The 27664-nt window shown below is 42.8% G+C and overlaps 1 protein-coding gene across 1 annotated transcript in view; it reads right to left on the bottom strand.

Annotated features, from left to right (window-relative positions):
- Positions 1-8381: 8381 nt before the first annotated feature.
- LOC126391776 (potassium/sodium hyperpolarization-activated cyclic nucleotide-gated channel 2-like) overlaps positions 8382-27664 on the bottom strand; it is a 29119-nt gene continuing 9836 nt past the window's right edge. The window contains exons 2-9 of the mRNA XM_050046710.1: positions 20921-21127; positions 20396-20609; positions 18642-18803; positions 17384-17602; positions 13254-13400; positions 12899-13139; positions 12605-12769; positions 8382-12219 (exon numbers count right to left, since the gene is read on the bottom strand). Of these exons, the coding sequence (XP_049902667.1) occupies positions 9713-12219; positions 12605-12769; positions 12899-13139; positions 13254-13400; positions 17384-17602; positions 18642-18803; positions 20396-20609; positions 20921-21127 (3862 nt within the window). The 3' untranslated portion in view covers positions 8382-9712. The remainder of the gene's footprint in view (positions 12220-12604; positions 12770-12898; positions 13140-13253; positions 13401-17383; positions 17603-18641; positions 18804-20395; positions 20610-20920; positions 21128-27664) is intronic.

The raw sequence follows: 27664 nt of genomic DNA on the forward strand, positions 1-27664 counted from the left end.
GAGGGAGGAGAGAGGTGGGCAGGTTTGGAGACCCCGCTCCTCCCTCCTCCTCCTCCTCCTCCTCTCATCGGGCATCACCGCGCATAGGTGGGTAGATGAGGGCGGGCAGCGAAAGCGGATTGAAGGATATCTGCCTATTGCTTACCTGTCAGACGCAAAAGCGTTTTCAGTCGAAACAGACTTAGTGGCCCCCTCCTCATGACTCAGCAGAACTCCCTGAGGAGCCATCTGGAGGTGATGGAGAGATGGGAGCGCACAGGAGTCCAAACAGGTGCCTGGATTGAGGCTGAGAGATGATTCAAAGTTAAACGGAACTTATTGTGCTAAATGAAACTCATACAGAGGATGTGTCACATCCAGTGTGAAGAGCAGCAAAGGGCAACACTAAAAGGGACTTTTTAAAAATGAATCGGTGAATCAGACAAAAAAATATGGTTTACTGAAAAGAAGAAAAACGCAGTTGTTTCTTTATGATTTTTTTTCCAGGTAGAGAAAGTGACACTGAAACAGCAGCTCTCATTTCACTGCACACACTAAACCCTGAGCACTTACATATATGCCTCCCGTTTGAAGTGGTTATGGGGATGGGGATCACCGCGCGTTTTTCAAGGTTTGAATCTCATCCTCGGCTACAGTAGCTCCAGCAGTGTGTTGGTGGGTTTGAAGTAATGCTGCAGGAAGTCTATATATAATTTTGCGGTGAGCTCAGCCAGCCCACCCAATACCACCCCCCTAACCTTAAATCTGTGCTTGTTCTGCGGTTGTGCCACCAGACAAAGACGTAAAACTACATGTGCACCACATGTTCCATAGGTGCAACTGAGTCCCCCTTCCCCATGTTAGTTTGTTTTAAAGTGAGGGGGGCCGAGACCCAGTGCCGGAGCTAGCACATTCAGTGCCCTTGCACGCCTCCCCTGGCAACCCCCCAAAATTTCTTCTATTTCTTCTTCTTATTGTTATTATTATTCTTTTTATTAATATTATTATTATCATTATAAGTTCTCAATCTCAACCTGAGTCCAAAAAGCCCCACGGGTTGGACCGTGTTCAGGCCGAAAATGTGTGCTGATTGGCTGGGTCGGGTAGGGCTCCGGCTGTGGGAAAAAAAAATCTTGTTTTCGAAATAAATAAAATAAAATAAAAAAGATATAAATAAATAAAATTAAATAAATTTGAATAAATAATAGAATTAAATAAATAGAATTAAATAAATAAATAAATAATTAAATAAATAGAAATAAATAAATACATGCATACATACATGAATAAATACAAAAATAAATATTAAAAAGTGAGAAACGTGAGGACATTAGAAGCCGATTTTTTCGGGGAGTCAGGCCTGGTCGGGCTCACGCTTAGTATTTTATGTGATGATCTCTGATGGGCTGCGTTCAGGCTTCAGGCTTTAACCCACATGGGTCAATTCAATTTGGGTTGTAATTTTTCGGCCCATTGAGAACTCTAGCATTATTATTATTCATTCATTCATTCTTTTTCCATAACCGCTTATCTGGAGCCTATCCCAGCTGACACTGGGCAAGAGGCGAGGTACACCCTGGACAGGTCGCCTGACTATCACAGGGCTGACACATATTATCATCTTTTACATGTATCTCATTATTACTAACAAGAGCTAATGAGAAATCAATATATAAAAACAACAAATGCAGTAATGCTAGATAACAACCAAGTCTTCCTTGTGTTTTTGTACTGCACCCTGCATGGCTTTTGCCTTTTCAGTTTTGGGTGACGCCCTATGTGTCGCCTATGTCGCCTATAGGAAGATACGCCCCTGCTGAGACGTGAGGAGGTCGCAAGATGATTCATAAGATAAAAACTGAGAAATGTTGCTGTTTTTTTCTGACCTTTTGTTTTATTCGTTGCTCTTATATTGTGAAATTCTTGATACCTTAATCTCCCCAGGCCTTCAAAACTGACTCATAAAAAAAGGAAAGCTGTGTGGTTGAACTGGTAGCAAAAAGTGCCACCTGTAACAAATGGTCATGGATGAATAGGTTGGAAAAGCATGTTTGAATTATTTATTATTCCATTTTGAATTATACTTATTTAATTCTGCTATTCACCTGCTATTCTTGCATTTATATTTAACACACTTATAGATTTCATTTCTCAACATTTTTTGTAATTTACACTGTTTGTGGGTGGATTATGAGACACAATGAGCCCCTGGGCACAGACATGCAAAAGGCCCCACCACCTCTGCTGCACAGGAGCAGGACACACAGACTTCAGTAAAGTGTTTCTGATTCTGAAAGTGTAATCACACTTGCAGAAAGACCCCTCAGTCTGTTTGTGGATGAATGAATTGAGGTTTATATCAATCCAGTAATTAAACTTGCAAGACGAGTACACACAGACTGTTGATGTTACCATGTAATGCAGCACTGTAGTGTGATAAGTGTACGTTTTTATCCCCTGAAAGTGTCTGCAGTTTGTTTCCAGTGTGGCCTCACAGTAAAGACTTCCCTCTGAGTCTATTTCAGAGCCAGAATGACAGGCAGCAATTACAGTCCCGTTTATCCCCCCACCTCTATTCATGGCTGGTAATCCAGGCTGGTCTGCCATCATTAACCTCTTTTCTTGCTCCACAGTGGCCTCTCCTCCTCACATTAAATGTTCTCAGCATTTAACTGCCCCTCCTGCTCTCTCATGTTACTGTAAAGATACATACTTGAGCTATACTATAAATGGTGTCTTTGTGCAAGATTCTGCTTCTTCCTGCTCTGTTGATGTGATTATTAAAGTGTCATCGCCATCTAGTGGTCACTGTGCAGTCAGCAGGTCTGACTCTAAGTGTCTGCTCAACCTGTGCCTTCAGTACAAGACTACTCTGTGTCTCCACTGTGGAAATGAAGACGCTTTCTGCAACCCAACTCTGAAGGGGGGGTCTTGGGGTATTCCCTTTTTTACAGCTCCCAAAGTTAGCAGCAGGACTGACCATTTTAAAGCATTGCAAATCCTAGATCCTTGATGATTTAAAGATGTACTCTGCAGGACTTTCCTGATAAACAATGTATAGACTCATACAGAAGTAATCCCTCTCAGTCATCACTTATGGTCCACTAGAACTGTGTAGTGGTGTATTTTTCTGCAGAGATTCTGCCTGCATTTTCTTAGTTTCTTCTTGTTTCCTGTGTTCGGGACATACACGGCGTGTACTCCCACAGCGCTCAGATAAAGTTGGGTCTTTACAAAAAGGTAGAGACCAGGTGCCAGACCATAAGCATCAGGCATCCAAGATACACAGCGTCGAAAAAACAAAAATATAGTAAGGCAAAATTCCAAATGAGAGTGAATCTGGGGTTAGCTTTCCTTTCACTTTTGCTGGCGAGCATGTTTACAAAAAGTAACCACAGTTCTGGATAGTACACCTTTAAGTCAGTGGTTCCTAACCAGTGGGTCGCGGTCCAAAAATGTGGTGCAGGTCCATTCTGACTGAACCGCAAGTGACTTGTAAATTTCATTTTTATGTACAGTGAATTTCTGGCGTAGAGCTTTTATTCTGAAGAGGAGGAGAATTTAGGTCTTTCTGTGTTTTATTTATTTATTTATTTATTTATTTATTTTACAGTTCTTAGGATGAAAAGTTACCTGTGGCATTGCATTTATGTCATCAGCCACCAGGGCGATGAAACATGCTCATGAGCACATTATATTATTTCACAGGCGCAGATATGAACTGCCACTTGCATGAAGTCCTCTGTGCGCTTACTGCTTAGTTCTTCACACCCAGGAGCTATTCTTTGCCTCTTCCTTTGTTTTGTTTCTTGCTCACAGCTGCTTGTACAACTCTCAGTTGGTGAATTCGTGTGTGAGGACTTGTAACATGTGAGTGGCAGTTGATATGTGAGTGTGTGAAATAATATAATGAGCATGTTTAAGCACACTTGCAACTACTGACATAAATGTGCCGTCATATATACTTTACTCGGTGAGTGTTGTAGCCCAGAACTACTTGAAAATCCCTGTGCATTTATAAACAGCATCCCAATATTTCAGACTTCATGTGTTCCCAAGCAATTTTTGGAACTTGTTTTTACACATTGTCAAATAGCATGTGATGATCAGATCTAGTAGTAAAAATACTGGCAATTTGTTAAAAGTCTAGTGTGTAGGATTTAGTGGCATCTAGTGGCTGAGGCTGCAACCAACTGAAACTTCTCCTGCATGTCAAGTGTAGAATTATGGAGGCTGATGTGAAAATGTGAAAGTACAGAAGGCCTTATCTAGAGCTGGTGACTGGTTTGTCTGCTCGGGACTAGTGCAGAAAAAACATGGTGAACTCCTCGGAAGAGGACCTGCTCTGTAAGTAAATATAAACGACTCATGATAAAATGGGATTTATACTTCTGTTGATGCCGGACCTATGCGGTAACCTGATGTGCACCTCCTCAGAAATGTAACTACACATTGCAGCAACGCAGACCTCCTGTCTATTTTTGCAAGCTGAGACCATTTCCCTCAGTGGAAACTAAGCTTTTATTTATTTTTATTTCACAGATAAGAAACAGTAAATTGTGAAGACCTGGCTTCCTATGAGCAAAAGAAATTTTGCTAGTCGCTAGCCTAATTTATACAATGTAAAATGCCATAGGCTTGTGCTAATAACGTTAGCATGTTATATTTGTTTGGAAAATGTGTCTAGTATAAGACAGTTTTGTCAGTGAACCTTGTGAGTTGTAATGGAGCCAAATTCTGTAACGTTACCTTTGTTAAATGTTGCTGTTGTCCCTGGTTTTATATGTGCGGAGGAAATCTCTGCTAGAGGCTATGCTAATTTATACAATGTAAAATGCCATAGGCTTGTGCTAATAATGTTAGCATGTTGTATTTGTGGGGAAAATGTGTCCAGATAAAGACAAGTGCTTTGTCTGTGAATGCTGCGAGTTATAGTGAATTTGTTTTGTGTACTTGTGTTTGAAACTGTCGCTATTAAGCCATGTTTAATGTGTGCTTTAGGTGTGTTTTGAATCAACTCAATTTTACAGCACTTCACAGAAACCCTGCTGCCAACTAGTGTTTTGGAGGTGCAGCACTTGAAGGTCTAACACTTTCTGGTGATTATCAAGTCCTATACACTGGACCTTTAAATTTACTCAAGATCATGATTACTTTTACTTATAATTATTTCAGATGGCCATGCATGGTTGCCTGTTGTAACATAGGAAAAAAAGGATTTATATATATTTCTTCAATAATAATCAATAGGCTATATTGGAGGAGGGGTGGCATTTTAAGCATTTTTGGATATTGGTGGTGCTGTGTCTCCCTAATTATAATTATGGCCTAGCTCAAACAGCAACATGAAAATCATCCTCTTACTGACAAAACAGGGGCTATTCAAACAGTGTGCAAATAATAACAAGTGTAAATCCAACATACTAATGCCTCTTAACTCGTAGATGTGAAAATTAATTCTCTCATCGCCGCCTGCATGGGCTGAAGGGCTGTTAAAATCCCCTTGTACATTCATGAGAGAGGAGAGGTAAAATAAATGTGTGTGAGGGAGAAAGAGTTTTAGGAAGGGAAGGATAGGCAGGTGTATCAGTGAGGCTGTAATCTTCCCTAACAGAGACAGATATCCATTTAGTTCCAGTCAAGAGCGGCAGAGATTTAAGTGTCCCCACATTCACAAGCTTAACCTTGGATGCGAGTGTGTCTGCCCTCTGCTGAGAGGTACAGGATTAGTGTTGGGGATCCAGGAGCAGCAGCAGCAGAGCTAAGACTGAGCGAACATCTCTTAACCATTCAACCAGCCATTCAACACAAGAAGTTATTTTGTCACACAGCGGTGTCGAAGATGAGCTGCCAAACCTCTCAATTCCCAAATCCTCCGAGGTCACGAACAAGTCCAAATATGAATCATCAGGGTCGTGTCCAAGTGGAGTCTCAGGTGGTGATCAGTATCCTGGTGATCTGTCCAAACTAAAATGAAATATGTAAATTAAAGGATCAGTTCACTCAAATCACAGAATCAACAAATCCTAAGCCACAGTAGCACCAGTGGAAAGTAAACAATTACTCAAGTACATTTGAGTATTCTCATTTTCTACTACTTATTTCTAGTAAGTCTAATAAATATTGTGCTTTTTACTCCACTACATTTTTTTGACAGCCATAGTTACTTGGTACTTTTAAGATTAAGATCTTAAAGATTAGATCTTAAAACATATGATAAAATGAAATCATTGTATTTTTTTAAAGCATTTTAAGCAGTTTTGGCTCGAAAATAAAAGATTGTCTTGAGTCTCTTGTCACAATTCAGACAGCAGCTTCTCAGATTGGTCAAGGCACAAAGTGGTAAAATTATCCAAGATTTCACAAAGATTATTTGCATACAGATTTCTGTGGCAGTAGTTCCTCATCTGAATACGTCTACCACAGCTGCATGGTGGTTTCAGGCCATGCAGATAGTCAAATAGTCCACATGATTTCTGTCTCTCCAGGACAATGGAGGTGAATTTAATAAACCAGGGCAATAGCTATCACTGATGTCAATGAGGTTATATCCATATCCTTAATTTTTCCCCCCGTGAATTTAAGGGTTTTCACAGTCCGTACGGAGTTTAAAATTCAAAAAGGTCTGTAAAAAAGTTACAGATGACAGGTATTTAATATGTGGATTCTATATTTTTAGACTCCCGACAATCCATAAACCTTTCCGTAAACACTTTTCATGATAAGTTCTTTTTCCTTATGAAATAGTGCTGAATAAAAAGTGCCATGTTTTTTTTTTTAAATACTATGGAGATGAGTTGAGAAAATCATTTTTTTGTTTGTTTGTTTTTTGTTTTGTTTTTTTTGTTCATAATTCTGGTAAACCAGCACTTTCTTTTACATTAATAACAGCTTGTTTAGTGGTTGTAATGGTTTCTTGGGGATGGTTAGTCGTGGATGTCAGTTTTAAAGACCCCCTACAATGAAAATCAAGTACAAGATCTGTCATAAGTAATATCTGTCATAAGATCTGTCATAAGTCAGCATCATGGCTGAGCATTTTCACCAAAACTGTAGAGCACCACTGAGTCTGAAAACACAGATTCAGACAGCCAGGGTTTCATATGTCACAAACCTAAGGAACCAACCCTGTCTCTTTGCCGGGTGAGGCTTTTTCATATCAGTAGAATAATGCTACAGCAAAACAAGGTGTATCTGAGGAGATGACACGCAGGCTGGAGTCGGGCTCGCAGCCGCTGCAGCAAGGACAATGCCTTTGTACATGGGGAACCTGCTCTATCCACTAAGCCACTGATACCCCACTTGTAAGCCATTTTAAGGCGTGAAGGGATTTTTTTTAATGGAAAAAAACTTCCAAATATCTAATTTGGATGAGCAGAGGTACGTTTTTAGGGGTTTAATAAATGATGCAGAACAATCACTGCTCCACCCAGCTTAGTCTTGTCAAGGTGCTGGAAACATCAATAAATCCAGACTGGTATAAAAAGATTTCGGCACACTCACATCTATGCAGTGGACAGAGCCTGTCCATTGTTGCCGTATATATGCTCTGATGAAGGTCGAAGAGACCGAAACCCCAACAATAAAGTGAAACACTGCATAGATGTAAGTGTGCGGAAATCTTTTTATACCAGAGGTTTAATCGACGCCAGGAGTGGAGCTTTAAATCTCTAAAATGTTAACATATTGAAGGCCACTGAACAAACTAGACCAAAAGCAACCACATTGGAAAAAATTAAAAGTCTCAAGTCTGCTCTGGAAATGTCCAAGTCATCAACATTCAAGTTTAAGTTGAATTATGAATCAATACTTTCATATCCAGCCTGTTGATATAGGGGCTCTATGCAAAATTCAGAGTGTATAGGTTGTCTGTACACAGCACTCAACATGGAGGTGGCTGAGGAGGCGGCTAGCAGCTAACGGTGCTAACTCCATGAACAGCACTAAGCAACAGCAACAGTGCTGACAGAGCTAATAGTGTTAACCTCGGGGGAAACTGGGGGGTGGTTGCTATGCTTCTGAGACATTGTACTAACGCCAACGTATGAGTGCGGAGCAAAACAGTGGCAATGAGCTAGACAGTGGGATACACACAGAATGGCTTACCACAACAAACCACAGAGAAGCTCGGATTACACTCAGAGCGTGACTTCACTCTCTGCTCAGGATGCCATTACTCCATATCACATAGCAAATAATTGCTTGCTGCTATATAAATGCTCTGAGTGTCATATACAGAACCTTTAAGGTAACAGCAGTTTAATTAAATATACACATACACAGGACAGAAAACACAAGCTCATACCTGAACACACCCATCAAGATGATATCTAAATCTGCTTTATTCTTACATCCAGATATACACCTTCATCATCACTGTCATGGTTGTCAAGAATATCATCATCATCATAATCACAATCATAATCATCACCTTCAACACCACGCTCAGGATCCTCATCGTGACAGCATAATTAGCTTTTTTTTCTCTGTTCAAAAGCTAAAGCTGTGATAAATAAAAAATAAAACATTTGGTCCTTTAATATATAGTCTAGGCAACATGGTATCAAGGGTTAAGACAGAAAAGTCTCGTTGCTACCCACACAAAACATCAAACATCACTGGGAATGGCGCCGAAACAGTGTGATGGGGCGACGGAAGGGAGAGCCATTTGAACATGAGGCTGATGGCCGCACAGAGCAAAGTGTCGGGCAAACCGAGAGAAAGGGAGAGAGTCTGTGAGCGCCAAAGAAGCAGTTAGCGACCGCGGCTGTGAAATCAGATGAAAGGCGGCGAGACAGAGAGGAGATGAAAGACAGAGAGGCTGAGGAGTGAGGAAGCTTACAACAGACCCACAGAGAGGCACGTATTTACAGTACATGGAGCTGGGTGGGATGAAAATCAAGTGAGCCACGGTGCACAGCAGAGCAGTATTGTCTGTCACACAGAAAAAAAACAAAACACAATATACAGAAATCGTCAGAGTGAACATGTAGGTTTAAAACTTTTGTCCAAAAAACTAAACACCACACACCTGGGACAACAAAACTACCAGTGGACTGCTCCTAATTATTCAAATTCATATGAGCATCGACTTTACAGTGATTTTTAAACTCTATATTCTTATCGTTATTATTATTCTGATGAGAAAATATTACACTTTGGTGCAGAATGGGAGGCAAGAGGGAGTTGGAGCTGGAAACCCGGAAGTGTCTGCTCTATTGCCTGAAACGGACATCACAAGAGACGGTCTTCCCAACAGCAGAACGATTATTATTTTCTCACATTTATTGTTATTGTCAAGGTAATTCCCTCTCAAAGGTTTCACATGTATTGCTGCTTCCATTGTCAAGAAAATGGAGACTTCGTTTTTTCTCCGCTATTGCTTCCATCCCATTTCACCGTGTGTTTTGTTTCCACTTCAGCTCCCCCGCTTGCTCCAACAATCACTAACACAGATATGTATGTATACATTTGGATGGTTTTTCAGACTCTACCATCGCCTGCACCGACACACCCAGACAGTCCTCGAGCAATGGCTTGGTTGAGAGTCACACAAACACCTGATGTTCTAAGACAATCACATCCTAGAGTGAATGCAAACAAGATGGACCTGTCCACATGACATCATTAGATGTCTGGCTCCAACTCGGACACAACTCTGTTTATCCATGGCTCTGCTAATCAGCACCGGCCACAACATCAACATCCTGTGAGATTTTCTTCCTTTTTTTTCTTACATGTTAGCAGGCAGTTTGTGTCTCAGTCCTTCTGAGTCTTTTCTGGCGAGTGGCAGCTGTGGGTCTTTTTTCCCACCTTTAGGTGAGGTGGTGTTGGCAGGAGTGGCTGCATGTGCTGACTGGGTGGGTGTAGTGGTGGCTGCCTGAGAGGTCTGGGCAGGGGTTGAGGGTGTACTGAGTTTTGAGGAGTGGGTGGGGGCAGCTGTGGTGGTTGGCATTTGTTTAGGGGAGGGAGCAGAGGCAGATTGGGCACTAGAAGAGGTGGCGGCGGTGGTGGTGGGGGGAGAGGTGGTTGTAAGAGATGAGGGTTTAATGGAGCATGAAGTTGCAGAGGATGAGGGTGTCGGTGGGGTTGGTTTGGTGGAATGATCGGAGCCTGAAGTGGGGCTTGGTGTTGGGACGGACGGGATTTGCTTCACAGGATGAACTGAGAAAGTTATTTTACGTTGAGTGCTAGTGCCAGCTGTTGTTGGGGAAGAAGATGGAGATTGGACTGGGGTTTGTTTTGGGATCTGGCTCAAAGGGGGGGCTCGGGTCGAGCTGGAGACAGTGGGCTGGAGACAAGGGGTTGGACTCTGGGATTTACTCAGTGAAGGGACAGGTGTAACAGGCATAGGAGAGGGGGAAGGTGCAGGGATAGGAGTAACAGGTGTCATGGCTTGTGTAGGAGTCTGAACGGGGGTGGAAGTGCGGGTGCGGGTAGTTTGTGTGGGAGTCGGTATTGGAGAAGGGATTGGGGTTGGGGCGGGACTGGGGCCTGACAATGGTGAGGCAGAAGGAGGTGTGTTGGATGCCTTGGCTCGGGGGCTCTGGGGTCGTGGTGGGATGGAGGTGATCAAAGAGGATGGGGGGGAAGAGGAGGTAAAAGATGACTTGGGCCCGTAAGTTTGAGGTAGTGGAACAGGGGTAGTAACAGATGATGGAGGCGGTGTGGAGGAGGGAGAGGGAGAGGAAGAGCGGGGAGAGGGTGTAGGGATTGGTTTGGGACGAGGAGTTGATGAGAGCGACAGCGGGTTTGTTCCTGTTGAAGGAGGGGTGGAGCAGGGAGGAGGAGAGGAGGAGCGAGAGGGTGGCATTGGGATTGGTTTAGGACGAGGTGTCTGAGAGAGTATTGGTGTAGGAGATGAGGGAGTGGGTGCAGGTGAAGGGGCAGCAGAGGAAAGCGGGGTCTGTTTCGGAGGGGAGGAGGAAGCTGCAGAAGGCATGTGTGCAGCTGTAGGTGCGGGCATGGAGGCAGCATGAGGGGCAGATTGTGTGGGCAGATTCTGTGCTAACGCCGGCTGAATAGGAACTGCGGCCTGTGCTTGTGTTTGTGCGTTAAACGGTATGTTTGTCAGCAGCTGTACTGGAACGTTTGAGGTCAGCATGCCCGCACTGCTTCCCCTGGCTAACTGCCCTGCAAGGAAAGGAGCCGCCAGCAAATTACCACCAGAGGCCTTCCTGTGGAGAGGAGGGTGAGGCTGCACTCCAGCCCAGGAGCGGTGAGGCAGAGTGGGCTGTGAGGCCGACAGCAGCCTGGCCTCCTGGGTGAGTCTGCCCAGCGCTGGCAGACCCTGAGAGCTGGGTCCTCCGTGACGTAACAGAGCTTCTTTCGCTCCCTGCTGGCCCATCACAGAAGTGTTGCTATCGGAGGGGGCACCACAAGCAGCAGAGGGGTTGGTGGCAGGTATCTTGTGGAGGGGTGGAGTTGGTGGCCCTGCACCAGTCGGGGTTCCTAGTGATCCAGCAATCACTGTGGGATGATCAGCCTGGAGGCGGAGGCTGTAATGAAGAGGTCTGCCTTGTTGGACTGAAGTCGGGACAGAGGAGGCTGGTGTCGGTGGAGTTTTAGCAACAGGGGGCGATGTCAACCCACCAGGGGGGCCCATGGTTGAAGGAGAGGCCGGAAATCCTCTTGGGGACAAGCCACCCATCCCACCCATCCCACCCATCCCTCCTAACCCTCCTAATCCTCCTAACCCTCCCATCCCTCCCATTGTCATCATCCCAATAAGAGAGCTCACAGAGGGGCGGAGGGGCTGTAACACAGGAGGACGAGGAGGAGACAGAGGGAAAGAGGAGGAGGGAGAAGGAGAAATAAGAGGGGAAGGCAGGAAGAAAGCACCTCCGAGCGCATGCTGCTGCTGCAACTGCTGGAGCTGCTGCTGCTGTTGCTGCTGCTGGTGCATGAGGGCGATGGCTACATTACTGGTGGCAGCAGCAGTCTGCAGGGGGGCATGGACCAGCGGCGCCCAGATGACCGGGCGTGGCCGTGGAGACACCGTGCCACTTCCTCCCATGACGCTTCTTCCTGCAGCAGCGGCCGCAATGGCGTCCTGCATGGCAGGCATGCTGTCGTGTTTGACAATCTGCTGCACCAGCATGCTGTCACAGGAACCCAGACTGCCTGCTGCAAGGCCTCCTGCTCCTGGACCCCCTCCACCCCGACCTCCACCACGACCCATACTGCCCCCCAGAGAACCACCCTGGGAGGACTTCCGCAGGAGCATGGAGTTCTTCCTGCCTGTAGAGGAAAAGACGAATGAAGATATGATACCAAGTGTGAGTTAAGTTCCAGAAATAGAAGGCGTGAAAGATTGAAAACATCTACTTTGTAGGAGTTGTTTACTGAACACATAAGAAACGTCTGAGGTTTTAGCCTCAAGGTTTTTCTGTTCTTCACTGAGAACATTACTCATCCTTTATTATTTCATCATTTTATTTTTCAAAGATGAGTTCTGACCTTTCAGCTGAGGACAAAGCGCCTGAGAAATTTAGCAGAATAGGACGGATTATTATAATGTTGGGCAAGGTCGTTGCAGAATTAGAAAGCTAAATGGAAAATGGTGAGTCACTGCATTTATGAGATGGTGGGAGAAATGTATGAGCTAATCAGAAATCCATTTTACCGATACGGTCCAGTCGGTCAACTGCGACAGTTTCGAAGGCACGTCGCATCATTGGATGTTCCTCCAGCACCTCATTAAAGCTGTCCACACTGAGAGAGTACAGGCGACAATAAGTATCTGCACGCACACTGGCTGTCCTCCGTCCACGGGTCAACAAACAGATCTCTGAAAAAGAGAACAGGCAGTGAGATAAATTAACCATAGAGTACTTTGCATAATCATAAACCACTATCACCTTCATATTTAAGTACCTTCTTCCTCTGTACCTTCCTGGACAACTCTGCATGTTCTCACCTCCAAAGTAAGACCCATCGCTCAGCTTGGTTTCCTTGTTGCCACGGGTCAACACGCTGACTCGTCCGTGCTGGATGAAGTACATCTTCCGTCCAACTGTGCCCTCACGGATGATGAAGTCTGCAGGCTGGAACACTTCAAAGCGGAGCTTGGTCAGCACGGCAGTCACAAAGTTGGGATCAGCATTGGCGAACAGTGGCATGTTAGCCACCAGGCTGCGGCAGTTAAAGCTGACGATCTCCTGGACAAAGAGGAAGAGGAGATAAAGAGAGAAGGGACAGAGGAGAGATTTGCAGGAGGACAGAGCGTTTGTGGTCTGCACGTGTTGATTTGTCAGTGTTTGTGAATTTATTACCTCTTTAAGCGGCTCGCTGAGTTCTCCCAGGATGTTCTCCTCATCAAACATTTTCCCCTGGAAGCGGTGCTCGTAGTACTCGTGGATCTTTTGCCGAACATCTGCAGGAAGCTTATGGAACGACATGTACTGCTCCACCTGCTTGTACTGCAAACACACACATGCACAGGTCAGGGAACTGCAAACAAACATATTCACTTTAAAAGAAAGACCATAAGTACATTGATTTATCAACTGGTTCCCAACCTGTTTGGCACATTTCTACTTAAAACTTGTTTGACCCCTCGTCACAGGTGACATACGGCTGCATTCGACATCTTTCTCCTGCCTTCACTCTTTCACTACTCCACATACAGTGTTGGGCAAGCTAAGAGCTAAGCTACCAGTTAATCCACATCAAAATGAAGTTTCACTACACTGAAGCTACCTCCAGAGAAACGTAGCATGCTAAGCTGCAAGAAAGTGGCATTTTTTTATTTTCTTATTTATGTCAAATCGACACTTTCTCAGTGATAAGAATAGGCAAGCAAAAAATGTTCACTTAAACTGTTAATTATAAAATGACAGACTTATTAAATCTTTTTGTAAGACTTTATGACATTTAAACATGCCCTCCAATAACATGACATCGTCAGTCGGCCTATTTCTCTTTCTTGGCCTCTTTCAGTCATCTCTCTGGCTGTGTCAGTAATTCAAAAACAGAATTCCAAAATATAATTTTCGGTCGATAAAACCATAAAAAATTAAAAGATAATAATATAAACAATAAAAACAACAGACCTAAATGAAAACTTTTCTTTTTTTGCAGACATTAGCACATGAACATGTCCTGCGAATAACTTATCCTCAGTTCTATTGTCCGTACTTTATCCAGACCTCTGCAGGAAAAACGTCTGCTGCACTTCAGAGCTTTTCCTGAGGAAAAATAGCTTGTAACTTTCATGGACGGCTGCTGCACTACTCGGTCAGTTAATTAGCTTCACTACTGAAAAGCTATTTCACTCAGAAAGTAGTGACGTTACCACCATGCTACTGAGAAATGCAGTTAAAAGTGTAATAAGTAATGTAACTATTTTAATTTCTTCATTAAAGTAATGTGACTCATTACATTTGATTACCTTTCTAACAAATGTTTCAAACTAAGCAATGAAGCTGGAAAGATCTACTGCAAGAGACAACATAATAAGTGTTCCATGCCCATCTGCAGAACTCCATATATGTACCCAGCAGCACAGCACAGAATATCTGGTATTCTCTGTGAAGGAGTGAATGCTATGAACAGTGAAGTCTACTGCTGTGAGAAGGCAGAGAGGAAGGTCACGTACTGCAACAGGCCAGCGAGAAGCAGAGTAGAGAAAAGGGCAGCTTTCCATACACTGACAGGCAGGAGGCAGAGCGCACAGCCAAATCATCTGATATCAATCACATGCTGTGGTAATGCTCAGAGCAATTTGCATTGATTTGATTGGCAGATTAGAGGTGGTGCAAATCAAACAAGATAAACAAACAAATATGACACTAAACAATGGACATATCTTTTCTAGACTGTCTAGATCTATGATTACTGTCATCTCTCCACCCAGTGCACAGACTTATTTGATGTCTATGAGCTAATCACAGTGTTTCACATCCTCTCGACTGCTGTAGAGCCGCACCCCTTTTTTAACAAGCATGGACTGTGAGGCAAGGAGGACGCACAAGGCATGTTTCAATCTATTTTCATATTGTTAAGGAACATAATTTGTGCTTAAACTGTGTTTAAAGTAAAGATGAGATGTTATATTACTTATACAAGTCAAAAAAATCATATAAAAATGTATAACTTTTAATGTTGGTGGATCTGAATGACACAGGAAAATGAGCAGGGGAAATACTGTTTAAATAGGGAATACTGTTCAGATTTAATTCTCTAATGATACAGTCAGTTTATAATGCATCTTATTGATTACGTACACACAATATTCATCTCAGCAAGTTTTTTCAGCATGCTGTTTTCTAGAGATACTCCAGAAATTGAGGATATTCTTGATAGTGATGAAAAATACAAAACAAAATAATTATACAGTGTGTTTTAAAGTATCACTTTATTCCTAAATCTGAGTTAATCATTCAAGAAAACTGAAAAAAAAACATGTGTTTTTTGTTGAAAAGGGGTCTTTTGAGACCTTTTATTGTCAGTTTTACTATTAGGTGGTTTCTGCGTTGAGCTTCTCTGTCCATTGTAGTAGATAGAAAAAATAAAACATGATAAAGTATCCTGATAAAAAAAAAATTGGGCCAATGATTTATGACTGCATTTAGAGTCGAAATCCACCATTACAATGTCTTTTTCAGTTTGGACCATTACTGGGTTTTGAACGGATTGAAATTTGAGCGCATGTTGCTGAATGAATGGACCCTGTCTGAACACAGAGAGCTCCTTGTGAGCCATCCATCTTAATGATGCTGCATTAAAATCTGTCCAGACGGCTTTGTTGACTGGCGTTGTCTGAAAGCCAAGAGAAAGCATTCCTGTGCAGAATGTGTATGCAACAATATGGATGCTCATCTACATAAAAGCTTTTTACTAACAAATATATATTCAAATGAAACCCTTCTATAACTACCAATGTTTGTTAATTAACTGTAATTTAATTACATATTTTTTTCATTAACTGTAACAGATTACAATCATATTTATTTTGTAATTTAATGACATAATGCTGTTACATTTCACAACTTGTGTCACAACACCTTTAATCGTCAAGTCCATAAAATGGGATGAAATTGATTGTGGGTTTGTTCACAAAAAGCAAAGGAAATTATAGGAAAACTACTGTATATACTGTCTATATTTTATAGTTAGAATACGGACAAATAAAATGGCAGACAGTGAATGCACTAGATAGTAAACACAGAGTGATGTGAGACACAGCCAAGTTGTGACAAGTGAGACTAAAATGATTTTCCCTTTTTTCCCTATTTTTTCCTGTATTTTTCAGGGCATTCAGAGGAAAAATCTGAACAGTATTTGACAAGAAAAAGAAACTATTTGAGAGAGGTCAAAGAAAATTTATATATCGAAGGAGGAGAAATGTGTTTTAGAGTCTGTCCTATCCCATTCATCATCCTGAGACTCCTCAGGAGCATCTTGTAACCACCTTGGTGGATCCTGAGCCACAGGATGGAAACCAATACATCTTTCTTTCTTTTTTTCTTTCAGATTATTTTTTGATTTTTGCCTTCATTGGACAGGCGGACAGATAGATATGAAAGGAGGAGGAGAGAGGGGATGACATGCAGAACTTGCACCACTGCCAAGGACTACTGCCTACAGGACATGAGGCACATGCTCTACCCGGTGTGCTACCAGGGCGCCACCTAGATTTGACTTTTGACAGAAAATTATTCAAGAACAGTTTTGATTCTGATTATCATTTAAGTCGTTTATCAACCACAAATGCCAAACATTCACTGGTTCCTGCTTTGTAAATATAAAGATCATTATATCATTGTAAACTCAGCATGTTTGGGTCTTTGACTATTGTCACCTTGGGCTCTGGAAACTTGTGATGGCTGACTTTTTGTAGACTAAAAGAGGAATTGATCAGAGGTGTGGACTTGAGCCACATGACTTCAAGTCATACTCCAGACACTTAATTCTCCTGATGATCCTCTTTGAAACAATTCAACATTCAGTCAAGTTGCAGAAGGAAACTATGAATAACTCATGAAAATGTTACCAAAGATAAAGTGTACAAAAACTATGGGTGGTCAACAACCAAAAAATTGCAGTATGCAAAACATGCAAGCCGAAGATTAACAATTAATAAAGAAATACAATTTTTAAAAACCTTCATGATTTATGCAAATTTAATATATTATTAAGCTGTTGTTAAAATGGCATTACATTTGGTGAAGAGCACATTATGACTCCTTTAGGACTTGAAACTCAAAACTGAAGTACTGGGACTTGACTCAGGACTTGCCTCTCATGACTTTGGACTTGAGTGCAAAGACTTGAGACTTATTGTGACTTGCAAAACAATGACTTGGTCCCACTTCTATATAGCTAAACTATATAGCTAGACTATAGAAAATATAGCGGGACAAATGGACGCAGTAATAAATACATGAGCGTCATGTTTCACCTTTTCCTGGTACTGTCGTCGTGAGGAGTCCAGTGACTGGATGAGAGCGGTGGCGTGGCCGATGAACATGGCGTAGCAGGTAGCACCTACGATCATACTGAGCATGGTGAGCCACACATCAGTCATCCCTTCTGGAGCCTGGGCACCGTACCCGATACACAACATGTGGCTCATGGCTTTGAACAGAGCATAGGAGTACTGCACGCCCCATGTGTCATTCTGTGAGTGGGAGGCAGACACAGTGGGTGACAGGAGGAGTAAAAACAAGTTTCAAGTGTTAATTAACAAGCTGCTGCAATATCGGATTGTTCTTATTTTAGTCAGGTGACAGCAGCTTTTCCCCCCTCAGAGGCGCTCAGCCACACCATTTCAGAAAATATAGCTGAGATCATAACATGTAGCAGCAGAGCAATTTAACTGTCAAAACCCACTTTGCTTCAAAAAAGAGCGGCTGCAGAGCATTTAAAACCACACAGACGATAAGAAGCCAGTCGCCCTGCATTATTTAATAAATGTCTAAAGACTATAAATAAAAAAGAGCAGCCTCGCTCTGTGTGTGTGTGTGTGTGTGTGTGTGTGTGTGTGTGTGTGTGTGTGTGTGTGTGTGCCCGCCCTTCTGTTTTAAGTCCAATTATACTAAGATGTTAATGGTCTAACGGATGAGGGGACTTTCTCTGGGGAAAATCCAAGCATCAGCCTGCTTAGCAACAGTCACCCAGGCAACCGCTGAGACATGAGTCAGCTATTCATACAGCTGTGTATCTGTGTGCGTTCATGGGCGTCCACGTCCGTACGCCTGCATGCACGGGGACGAACCCTCCAGCAGCTCCCCCAGGCCTTCGAGTGTTTGTGTATGTTCACGCCTCCACCTGAACTCTGCAGAGGTTTTTAATTGGAAAATCTTTTTTATTTTGGTGATGATGATGATGATGATGATGATAGTCAATCTTATTCCAACTGGACATGTTGCTGCATGAGCCAATTAACGCAGATAAGCGCAAACAATGTCAAATCTGATAAACACTCTCACTCTGAACACACACAGATAACCAGAAGCAGAGCCTTTCTGAATCTGCGATTTGCACTCATGTGAAATAAATATTGTGCACACTGTTCAAACAGCCTGAGATAGCGCTTTGTGCATTTCACTCAACTGAATGTCGTGTCCTTTTCTTTGTTCTCCGCACAATAAAATCATCACCTGAAACATATTAAAAATTGCAGTCACGTACATGCAGTCGGCTGGTAAGAGACTCACCACCATCAGGTTCTTGGAAACCCAGCAGTCAGGAGGGAAGTCCTGCAGCATGGGGACCAGGAACTGGAGACAGCCGTCCCAGTGGCACAGCAGCAGCATCATACCGATCAGGTTAACTATCCTCACCATGGCACTGGCAAGGTCATAGGTCATATGGAAAATCTGAGGAGGAGCACAGGGGAAGATGAGGATGCAGGTAGGATAAATAAAAGGATGGAGAGAGCAGGTGAGATTTCTTTTTCATGAGGATTTCATTCCAAACTTGTTCAAATTGCATTTTAATGAGGCCTGTCCTACAGCTCATTGGCACAACATTAAAAAAAAAATGTGTTTGATTCTAAAACCACAGGATTTGGCAAGTGAAAGGCTTGTGGTGAGTCATACCCATCATAGACTGTATAAGGGGCGTAGCCACTGTGACTTCACCCACTGGTTTGTGGTCTCCCACTTTAAAGCCTCGAGTCATTTTGGCTGTCGTCATTTTGGTCTTTTGGAGTCAGAAGTGACCACATCTGAACAAGAGGGTCAAGATAACTCTAATGCTAGCTGCTAGCTTAGTTAGCACAGTGCATGTACAGCTATGGTTAACTGTGATAATATGAATGATAATGCTCTTTAGTACAACCAAACACTGAAAAAAAATGTTACAACTGACCCTTCATCTCACCCCCGGACACAGACTGGTCAATCATAACGTAGCATCGGGCAACAACACAGCTGTGCTCCATAGACTCTAATGCAATCGTTTCAGATTTCCTTCATTTTCAGGCTGGTTTTGTGGCTTTTGAGCTAAGTGTTGTGCCTGGGGCACGTCGTGTATTAATGATACTCGTTACCTGGAGAGGTTGGAAAAAGATAATCATTTCTTTGTGATGGTCTAACAAGCTGTCGGAGTAAGCGTGGAGCCCACACTGTAACTAACTGCACTCCCTGACGAAATATTATCATATGTTTGGAGAAATGAAACAGTGATTGCAGAGAGAAGCAGACAGAGGGGTCTACAGTCTGTGTTTGAAGGATATATCCAGGATGTCAAACTGACTCAGCAGCAACAACAGGTTAAAAAGACAAAGATAGTTAGAAGCTAAAGCCGAACTATAAGCTACAGATCACAGTGTAAAAGTGAACCACCACATCACTGCTGATCGCCACACAAGACAATGAATATAAAGGGAAACTTTGCTGATATTGAACCAGCTGTGTGGCATCACAGTGTGTGCAGATGAACCGTGTTTGGCCTAGCCCCCATGTGCTGCCAGCCACCAGATGGGCAGGGATCTCTGGGGGTGAAGTCAAACAACGTTCATCTGCGCACACTCTGATGACACACAGCTGGTTGAATATCAGCAAAGTTTCCCTGCTTCCCTTCACTGGTTCCTGTACAGCAGGGTCAGTCTTTGTTCCACTGTTATAATCATTAAAAAGCAAAAGCAGCATGTGTGTACATTCAGTAGGCTATATCTTCAGTAGCTAGCTAGCTAACCCTACACTTTTCAGGGTTTGATTTTGGTTTTGGAACAGGGAAGAAATGTATACGAGTATCATTAATACACGACGTGCCCCAGGCAAAACATTTAGCTCCAAATCCACAAAACCAGCCTGAAAATGAAGGAAATCTGAAACCATTTGGCTCTATTTTTTACCCACCGAGGTTGTTTCTTGATCACACATTAAATATCAATTGAGTTTTGAACTCTTTCACACATTTATCTCTTTCCTTTCTATTTTCTCTGTTCCCAGCCACTGTTTCTCACCTCCTCCCACTGATGGATGTAGCGGATGAGTCTGGACAGGCGAAGCAGTCGAAGCAGGCTCAGGATTTTGGTGAAACGGACGATGCGCAGCGCCCTGGCTGTCCTGTAGACCTCAGAGTCCAGACTGTCCACCATCAGGAAGATATAGTCTACCGGGATGGATGACACAAAGTCCACAAGGAACCAGCTCTTCAGGTACTTCTGGCGGATCGCCCTGAGTCAGAGTAGGATGGAGGAGCACTGACATTTGTAATTTGGCAGTTGAGCCTTGTGGAAGTGATTCCAACATGTGGCTGGCATAAAGCGATTCTCATCAATATTCAACAGGAACACAACTGGAACATGAACAAAGCTCTGCCACCGGCTCCCCGTCACCTTTTCACATCTCACACACGGACTGTCTCCACACAAACCCAGCAGATGGCCAGAAGAGCAAATTTAAATTTATGGAGACGGAGCTGCTGTATTGATACTGTCGACCGTGCACACATACATAATCATCTCCTTACAAATGCTTCTACTGACCTGGGGTCCAGCAGTATCTCAGTGTTGTCTTCCTTTATGATGCCAGTCCTGAAGTTGAGAACCAAGTCGACCATGAAGAGAGTGTCAGAGACCACGTTGAAGATGATCCACGAGGGAGTGTTCTCGTCTCTAAAGAAAGTGATGCCCACTGGCAGGATGATTAAGTTCCCCATCATCAGCATTAACATCAACAGGTCCCAGTAGAATCTAGACAGAGAGAGACAGTGTTTAAGGTTGTACTGTAAGTCGAAGATATCGCTATTCTCCTGACATTTTCTTTTATTATGTTTCTTTGTGTTCACACAGAAAAAATGACAAAATTCTCCCACAATGCACAAAGGAGATGGAGGAGCTGCTCACTGCTGGAAACCTTTCAATAAATTGTGGGTGGTGGTGAAACAGCTCCAGAGAGATTTTGGAAAACAAAAAGCACTTGATGTTAGACAACGTTTTTATGTGTATTTGTGAGGTTTAATTGGCAGTGACATTTAAAATTCAGTGTCACACACATCCCGGTGCAAAACAGTCTTTGAAATCTACATTTCCCAACATGATGGATCAGAGCCTGCAGCATCGCCTGAGGACGTCTGCGTGTAGGGAGTCAAAGTGATGCAATATCCGAGTCACAGTCATCTCTCAACCAATATGATGTCACTGTAAACTCTCATGGTCATCTCTCAGCTACAAATGGCAAACAATTGCTGATGTAGATGCTTTACTTCTTGCAGCCTGTTCTTCGGCGTCAGTGACGGATGCACAGAGGCACCTCTTGTGGCGGTATGATATGCACCGAGTGGCAGCAGTTTGTAGCACTGCCGGCAACTACTGTAATATAACGAGCAAGACAGTCCGCATAGGGAGGGTGGAAGAGGTCGCTGATAGGTCAAACAGGCTCCAGACTTTCAGTTGCTGTTCATTTCGTGTGTGAATTTTAAGTGAAATCATGATGTTTTTTCTAAACCTGACGATGGACTTTGGTTGCACCTAAGGAAATGAAAAAATAAATAGATAAATATATGTTTTACCTATGTTGTAATTTTATTTTTTTAATATCTTGCCCCACTTTCCAGGCATTTTTCTAACATATCAGATTCAAACTCTGTCCATTCATAATTTCAGCTAGCAGGCAAATATAAAGGGAGAGATGGAGCATGGGGAGAAAATGAAGAAGCCTATACGATGGAAAACAAAACGTTACATCGACAGCTACAGAAAATAAATTTGCGGTTATGTTACGTTTAAGTTTATAGTTTATAGTTTATTTACTTTATTAATCATATTGTCAATTACACACAGGTCCGAAAGACACACATGCACAAACGGGACCTATACATTCACAAAGTGGAGAGATCTCAGAGTGAGGGGGCTACCCTTGGTCAGGCGCCCCGAGCGGTTGGGGGGTTCGGTGCCTTGCTCAAGGGCACCTGGGCAGTGCCCAGGAGGTGAACTGGCACCTCTCCAGCCACCAGTCCACGCTCCATATTTGGTCCGGACGGGGACTTGAACAGGCGACCCTCCGGTTCCCAACCCAAGTCCCAATGGACTGAGCTACTGCCGCCCCCAATATATATATATTTCAATATATACATCATGTGAAAGGGTATCCATGGTAGACTACTGCAACAATTTCATTACGAACAACAAAATTTCATGACTTTTCCAGGCCTGTAAAATGTGATAGTGAAATTCCATGACACAAGAGTTTTTGAGATTTTTTTTTTCTTCCAAAATCTATATTTAATGCCATGAGATTGGAGGACTTAACTAATTTAAAAGTTTTCAGGTTATTTCCTTTAACATTTTATTTCAGACATTTTATCATACCAGGGAAAATATAGAGTCCATACATTTACAATGTCTGCAACTGAAAACAGACCATAATAACAGACGATGGATTAAACCTGGCATCATGTTCAGCATATTCAAACAATAGAAGCTTTGATTGCAGAGATGATTTATTAAAATAACTTTTGGTGTAAGCAGAGTGGCACATTGTTCAACAAGAGGATGATCATGAGCGTGTGCTGCAGTAACTGCTTTGTTCATTCTCTTTAAAATGGTCAGAAAATGTATTCAGAGGTGATTACTGCTTGTTATGACCCCCATGTGTAGCAAAAGCCTGCAAACACACTCACACAGTACATACTCCTGTTAAAGAAACAATATTTCAATATAACATTGAGTTCTATCGGTAAGACTCCACTGTGAATCCATGGTTCAACTTTCCCTCCCTACTTTTTTTTTTCTAAGCATGCATTTCCCTTTTAACCACTTTAATGGACCGCCATTAGCCGACACGAGGCAACAAGTATATGCTGCATGAAACAATTTATACATTTTCTGGTCTATTATTAGCATTCAGCGATGTGTGATAGCGACTGACCTAACGGCCGACTTTTGATAGCCATCATTTTGACTATTTCATTTTATTTATTTTTTTCCTCATTATGTTTTCAAATATTCTGATACTTTTCTTTGCCATGAAACTTTTGATCGTAGCTGTGTTTCAAAGATGTTGTGACACTAAATAAACCACTCTTAAGCCACTTTTGACTCGTAATAAACCTGCAAAATGTCATTAAAAGAAATTATCAAGTGTTTTTAATTGAATCATTTCCTTTGGATGACCAACTTGAGACACAATATGTATATTTATATTTGAACCAACATATAAGAAATGTATTTTTGTAAGGGTGCTACGTCATCCAGTAATACAGCATGGAATACAGATGGATGAAGCCTCTCAAGGTTACTGTTCCCTCTCTTTGACCCTCTCTGTGTCTGTGTGTCTCTGTTCAGTTAATTCAATTCTGCTCTGCTTTACTGGTATATGACAGATAAAGGATGTACTTTATGTTAGCAAAGCTTTTGCAAAGGATGATTTTGTCTTAAAGGGGAACTACGCCTATTTCAAAATTCATACATGTTGGTCTACAACAGTCCCAAAATATCAGTAAACACAAACAGCTCTCTCTCAAATCCCAGAAATAGAGTGCTAAAACTCTGTCATCAAGGAGCTGCTCCAAAGACAATGAACTGGGAAAGGTGTTATAGATGACACTGGGAGCACCTAATGCTCTAAGTATATGGGTACATTTTCTGTGTCAGGTCTGAAAACACTACAGTAGAATAAACCTCATTTAAGTATAAAAAAGAAAACAAACATTCAGTGGGTCCACAAAATCAGTCTCCCATTCATTGTCTGTGGAGCAGCTCCAGACTTTGAAGCCCCTGACATCACAAGTTTAAGACTTTCCTCTCAGATTCCTGGCTCTGAGAGAGAGTAGCTCATGTTCACAAATATTGATTGAACTTTCCTCGGCAATGGAAAGAACAGAATTCTTAATTTGGGTAGCGTTCCCCTTTAAGAGAAACATTAACACGTACCAGTTATGCAATAAATATAAAACCATCAGTGTTTGGACCTGATTTAAATCAAACACAGCGTTAAGTGAAGAAGGCCTCAATTTCCAAGTGTAGAATCAAGTGTTAACTCTCAAACAACCATCTACTTTTTTGGGGTTTAAGATTGTTTCCTCCAATCAATCCTTATAAGAATACGAGGACAAACGTGTGTTTGCGTGCATTTTCTTGTTCAGAGCGTGGTATTCTGGAGCTGGACGTTAAAAGAGCTTTTTGTACTGCTACTTCTCCTTGATCTTCGTCTTCTTGAGATCTTCCAGTTGGGTCCCCATGGAGCTCTCTCACTTCCTCCTGCTACTCGATGCAATGACTCTCCAACTGCTGCTCAGCCATCTTCCGAGCAGCCACAAGGATGTTCTCTCATCTTTGCCTATCAAGCTGAGCCACATACTAGGAGGCACATGTTTTCTGAGTTTCCTCCAGCAGGGAGGTTTTCTCCTGCTGCCATAGGAGGCGGTCAATCTCTGGCCGATCGTCAGCCTTTTCCTTTGTGTTTGTTATCTTTGTCCTGCATCTCCAGCTGGGAATTTTTCATCTGTGCCAAGAGAGGAGGGTTGTCCTCCTGCCACTGGTGATGTCCAACCTTCAGCTCCTGCTCAGCCTCCATCCATGTCCTCTCTCTGTTCCTCCAGCTGGGCTTGATGAGAAACCTGGGATCTTTCCAGTGTCTTCTTAGTGTCCTCCATCTTGCTCCATTTATTCTGCAGCTTCTGAGCTTGACTACCGCTCAAACACCAGATCACTTTCCAACTCCCAGTTGGTTTTAGCCACCACAAGCAACTTCCTGCCCCGGAGCTCCAGCTTCTTTGCCTCCACTTCATTTTGAAGGGCCTCTTTCGCTCTGTTCATCTGCTCCAATTTAAATTGGAGATCTGCTGCCCAAGATTTTCCTTCTGTTCTTGGAGCTGATCGAAGGAATTGGCCAGTGAGTCCTGTTGGATATCCAGAAGGACTCCCCCCTCAAATCTACTGTGGGTAAGCCTCACCTCCTTGTCCTTCAGTTTGGTCACAGAAGCTGCTAAAGTTTCTGCTTTGAAGTTTGAAGTCTGTATTTAGTGCTTTCAGCTGAATGTGATATAAAAAGCAAACACTGGCAAGTCGACAAAATTGGCAACAAAAATAATCATCATTATTTAGTTCCAGCTTTTAAAACAGGAGAATTTGCCTCTTCTCTCTCATCTTGTTATGGCCATTTCTTGCTATCTTTTGACAACTAAAGTTATTAAGAAATTAACAAGTGGAAAGCCTGATTCTCATAAACAGCTCCTAATTAATACTACATTCCTTTACCATTTTGAGACAGCACTGACAGCAAGAGGTAAAAACAAAATCCTCCGTCAATTACAACCATATAACTTGAGCCCCTACACAAATTAAGTGACACAGGAATATGTTAGTATATTACACAATAAGTTAAGGCTGAAAACTGAACTTATAAACAGTTTAACAGCAATGTCACAGCTAAAGGGAAGAGGTAAGGTGGGAGCCACCCCTTTATAGGTGGGGTCAACACATTCTCACTCAAACCTCGTCACATATTGACGTATGGTTTCCACGTCCACATACGACATGAAAGGTACCCTGGGTGCATTGGTTGCCAATGTTCTGGGATGCTGTGTCAAGTTCTACCTGCTACATGCATTGTCTTCTTTCAAAATACACTTTTTTTTTACATTTAACGCTTACATACAGTCTCTTTCAAAATTGCACTACCTTGGTACAACGCCAAGAAATTACGTTTTTTTTCCCCCATTGACAACAAATGCACATAGTTGGGTTTAGGAAAAAAAAACAAGCGGTTAGGTTTAGGAAAAAAGAACAGGGTTTGGCTTCAGAATCTGACAGGACGTGAACACTGCTCTCTCAGGTGAAATTCAGTGTTTGTTGGACCCGCCCAACCCACTTGGACATTCGCTGCCTTAACTTTTGTCCTTGTCCTGCTGCGTTTTCTTCTGACGCTGCTGGGCGCCATTAAACTACATTAAAGGACACCTTTTTCGTTGGTTTCTGACGCCCCAAGTCACTACCCAAGCGCCGGATTTTGAGGACTTTGGAGTGAGACTGGGCTCATGGGGTACACCCAAAGGTTAAGGTAGGGGTACAGAAACTGAGGATCAAACCTTCCACATATTGACTATGGAGGCCTAAGCGTGTCAGGTAATAACTGAAACAAATTTTGTGTAATTATGATACTTAATATTACAAATGTACATCTGACTTTGTTACAAAACATGACAACATACAATAATTGGGACATTTAAATACAACAGAGCCGTCGCTAAGGTTATTAGTAACACCTTTGCTACTTTCTTTTCCTACTATGACAAGTCTATCTGCTTTGAAAAGGTCCTATTGTATTCAGTATGTGTTAGGTTTTCGCTATGATGTAGCCTTTACATTCATGAGAAAAACTTATCTGATTGATTTTCAAACTGAAGAAGACCGTGCATTTTACTTCACTGTGAAGAACATAAAAAAATAGATTTAAAGGAGCACTCCTGTCGTTCAGGGTCTGACTTACATAAAGTTGTGAGAGGCAGATCCAATAAAGAAAGGTCAATACTGAAGCAGCAGAGGCTGAGATGTTGTGACTTTTAGATTGTAGCAGGTGAAGCTCCAAATCCTATAAAACATGTTGATAGAATCTTTTATTCAGACCACCCTGCCCTCATCTTTCAAACTTCAGAACTCCACTTTGTACCAGGCCCCCGGGAAAGCCGCTCAGCCGTGCTTCTAATATCTCCCACTGGCTACTCGCGATACTGCAGCGAAAAAATACCCTGTGGCCCAAAAAGCATTTTCGCCACTTTTTTGGCATATGCACCAGGCGAGCAGCAGGTTGGGAGTGAGTAACTGCCCCAAGCAAAGGAGTTCAAGTATCTCGGGGTCTTGTTCATGGGTGAGATGGAGCGCTGGTTTGGTGCTGTCGTGGTGAAGAGAGAGCTGAGCCAGAAGGCAAAGCTTTCAATTTACTGTTCCATCTATATCCCAACCCTCACCTAGGGTCTGGGTAGTGACCGAAAGATTGAGGTGGCAGATACAAGCGGACGAAATGAGTTTCCTCTGAAGGGTGGCTGGGCTCAGACTTAGAGATAGGGTGAGGAGCTCGGACATTCGGAGGGAGCTCGGAGTAGAGCTGCTGATCCTTCACATCAAAAGGGGTCAGTTGAGGTGGTTCAGGCATCTGATCAGGATGCCACCTGGGCGCCTCCCGTTAGAGGTGTTCCAGGCATGTCAAACAGGTAGGAGGCCCCAGGGTAGACCCAGAACATGCTGGAGGGATTACATATCTTGTCTGGCCTAGGAACGCCTCGGGGTCCC

The sequence above is a fragment of the Epinephelus moara genome, chromosome 6 (assembly GCF_006386435.1).
Source record: "Epinephelus moara isolate mb chromosome 6, YSFRI_EMoa_1.0, whole genome shotgun sequence".
NCBI classification, from domain to species: Eukaryota; Metazoa; Chordata; class Actinopteri; order Perciformes; family Serranidae; genus Epinephelus; species Epinephelus moara.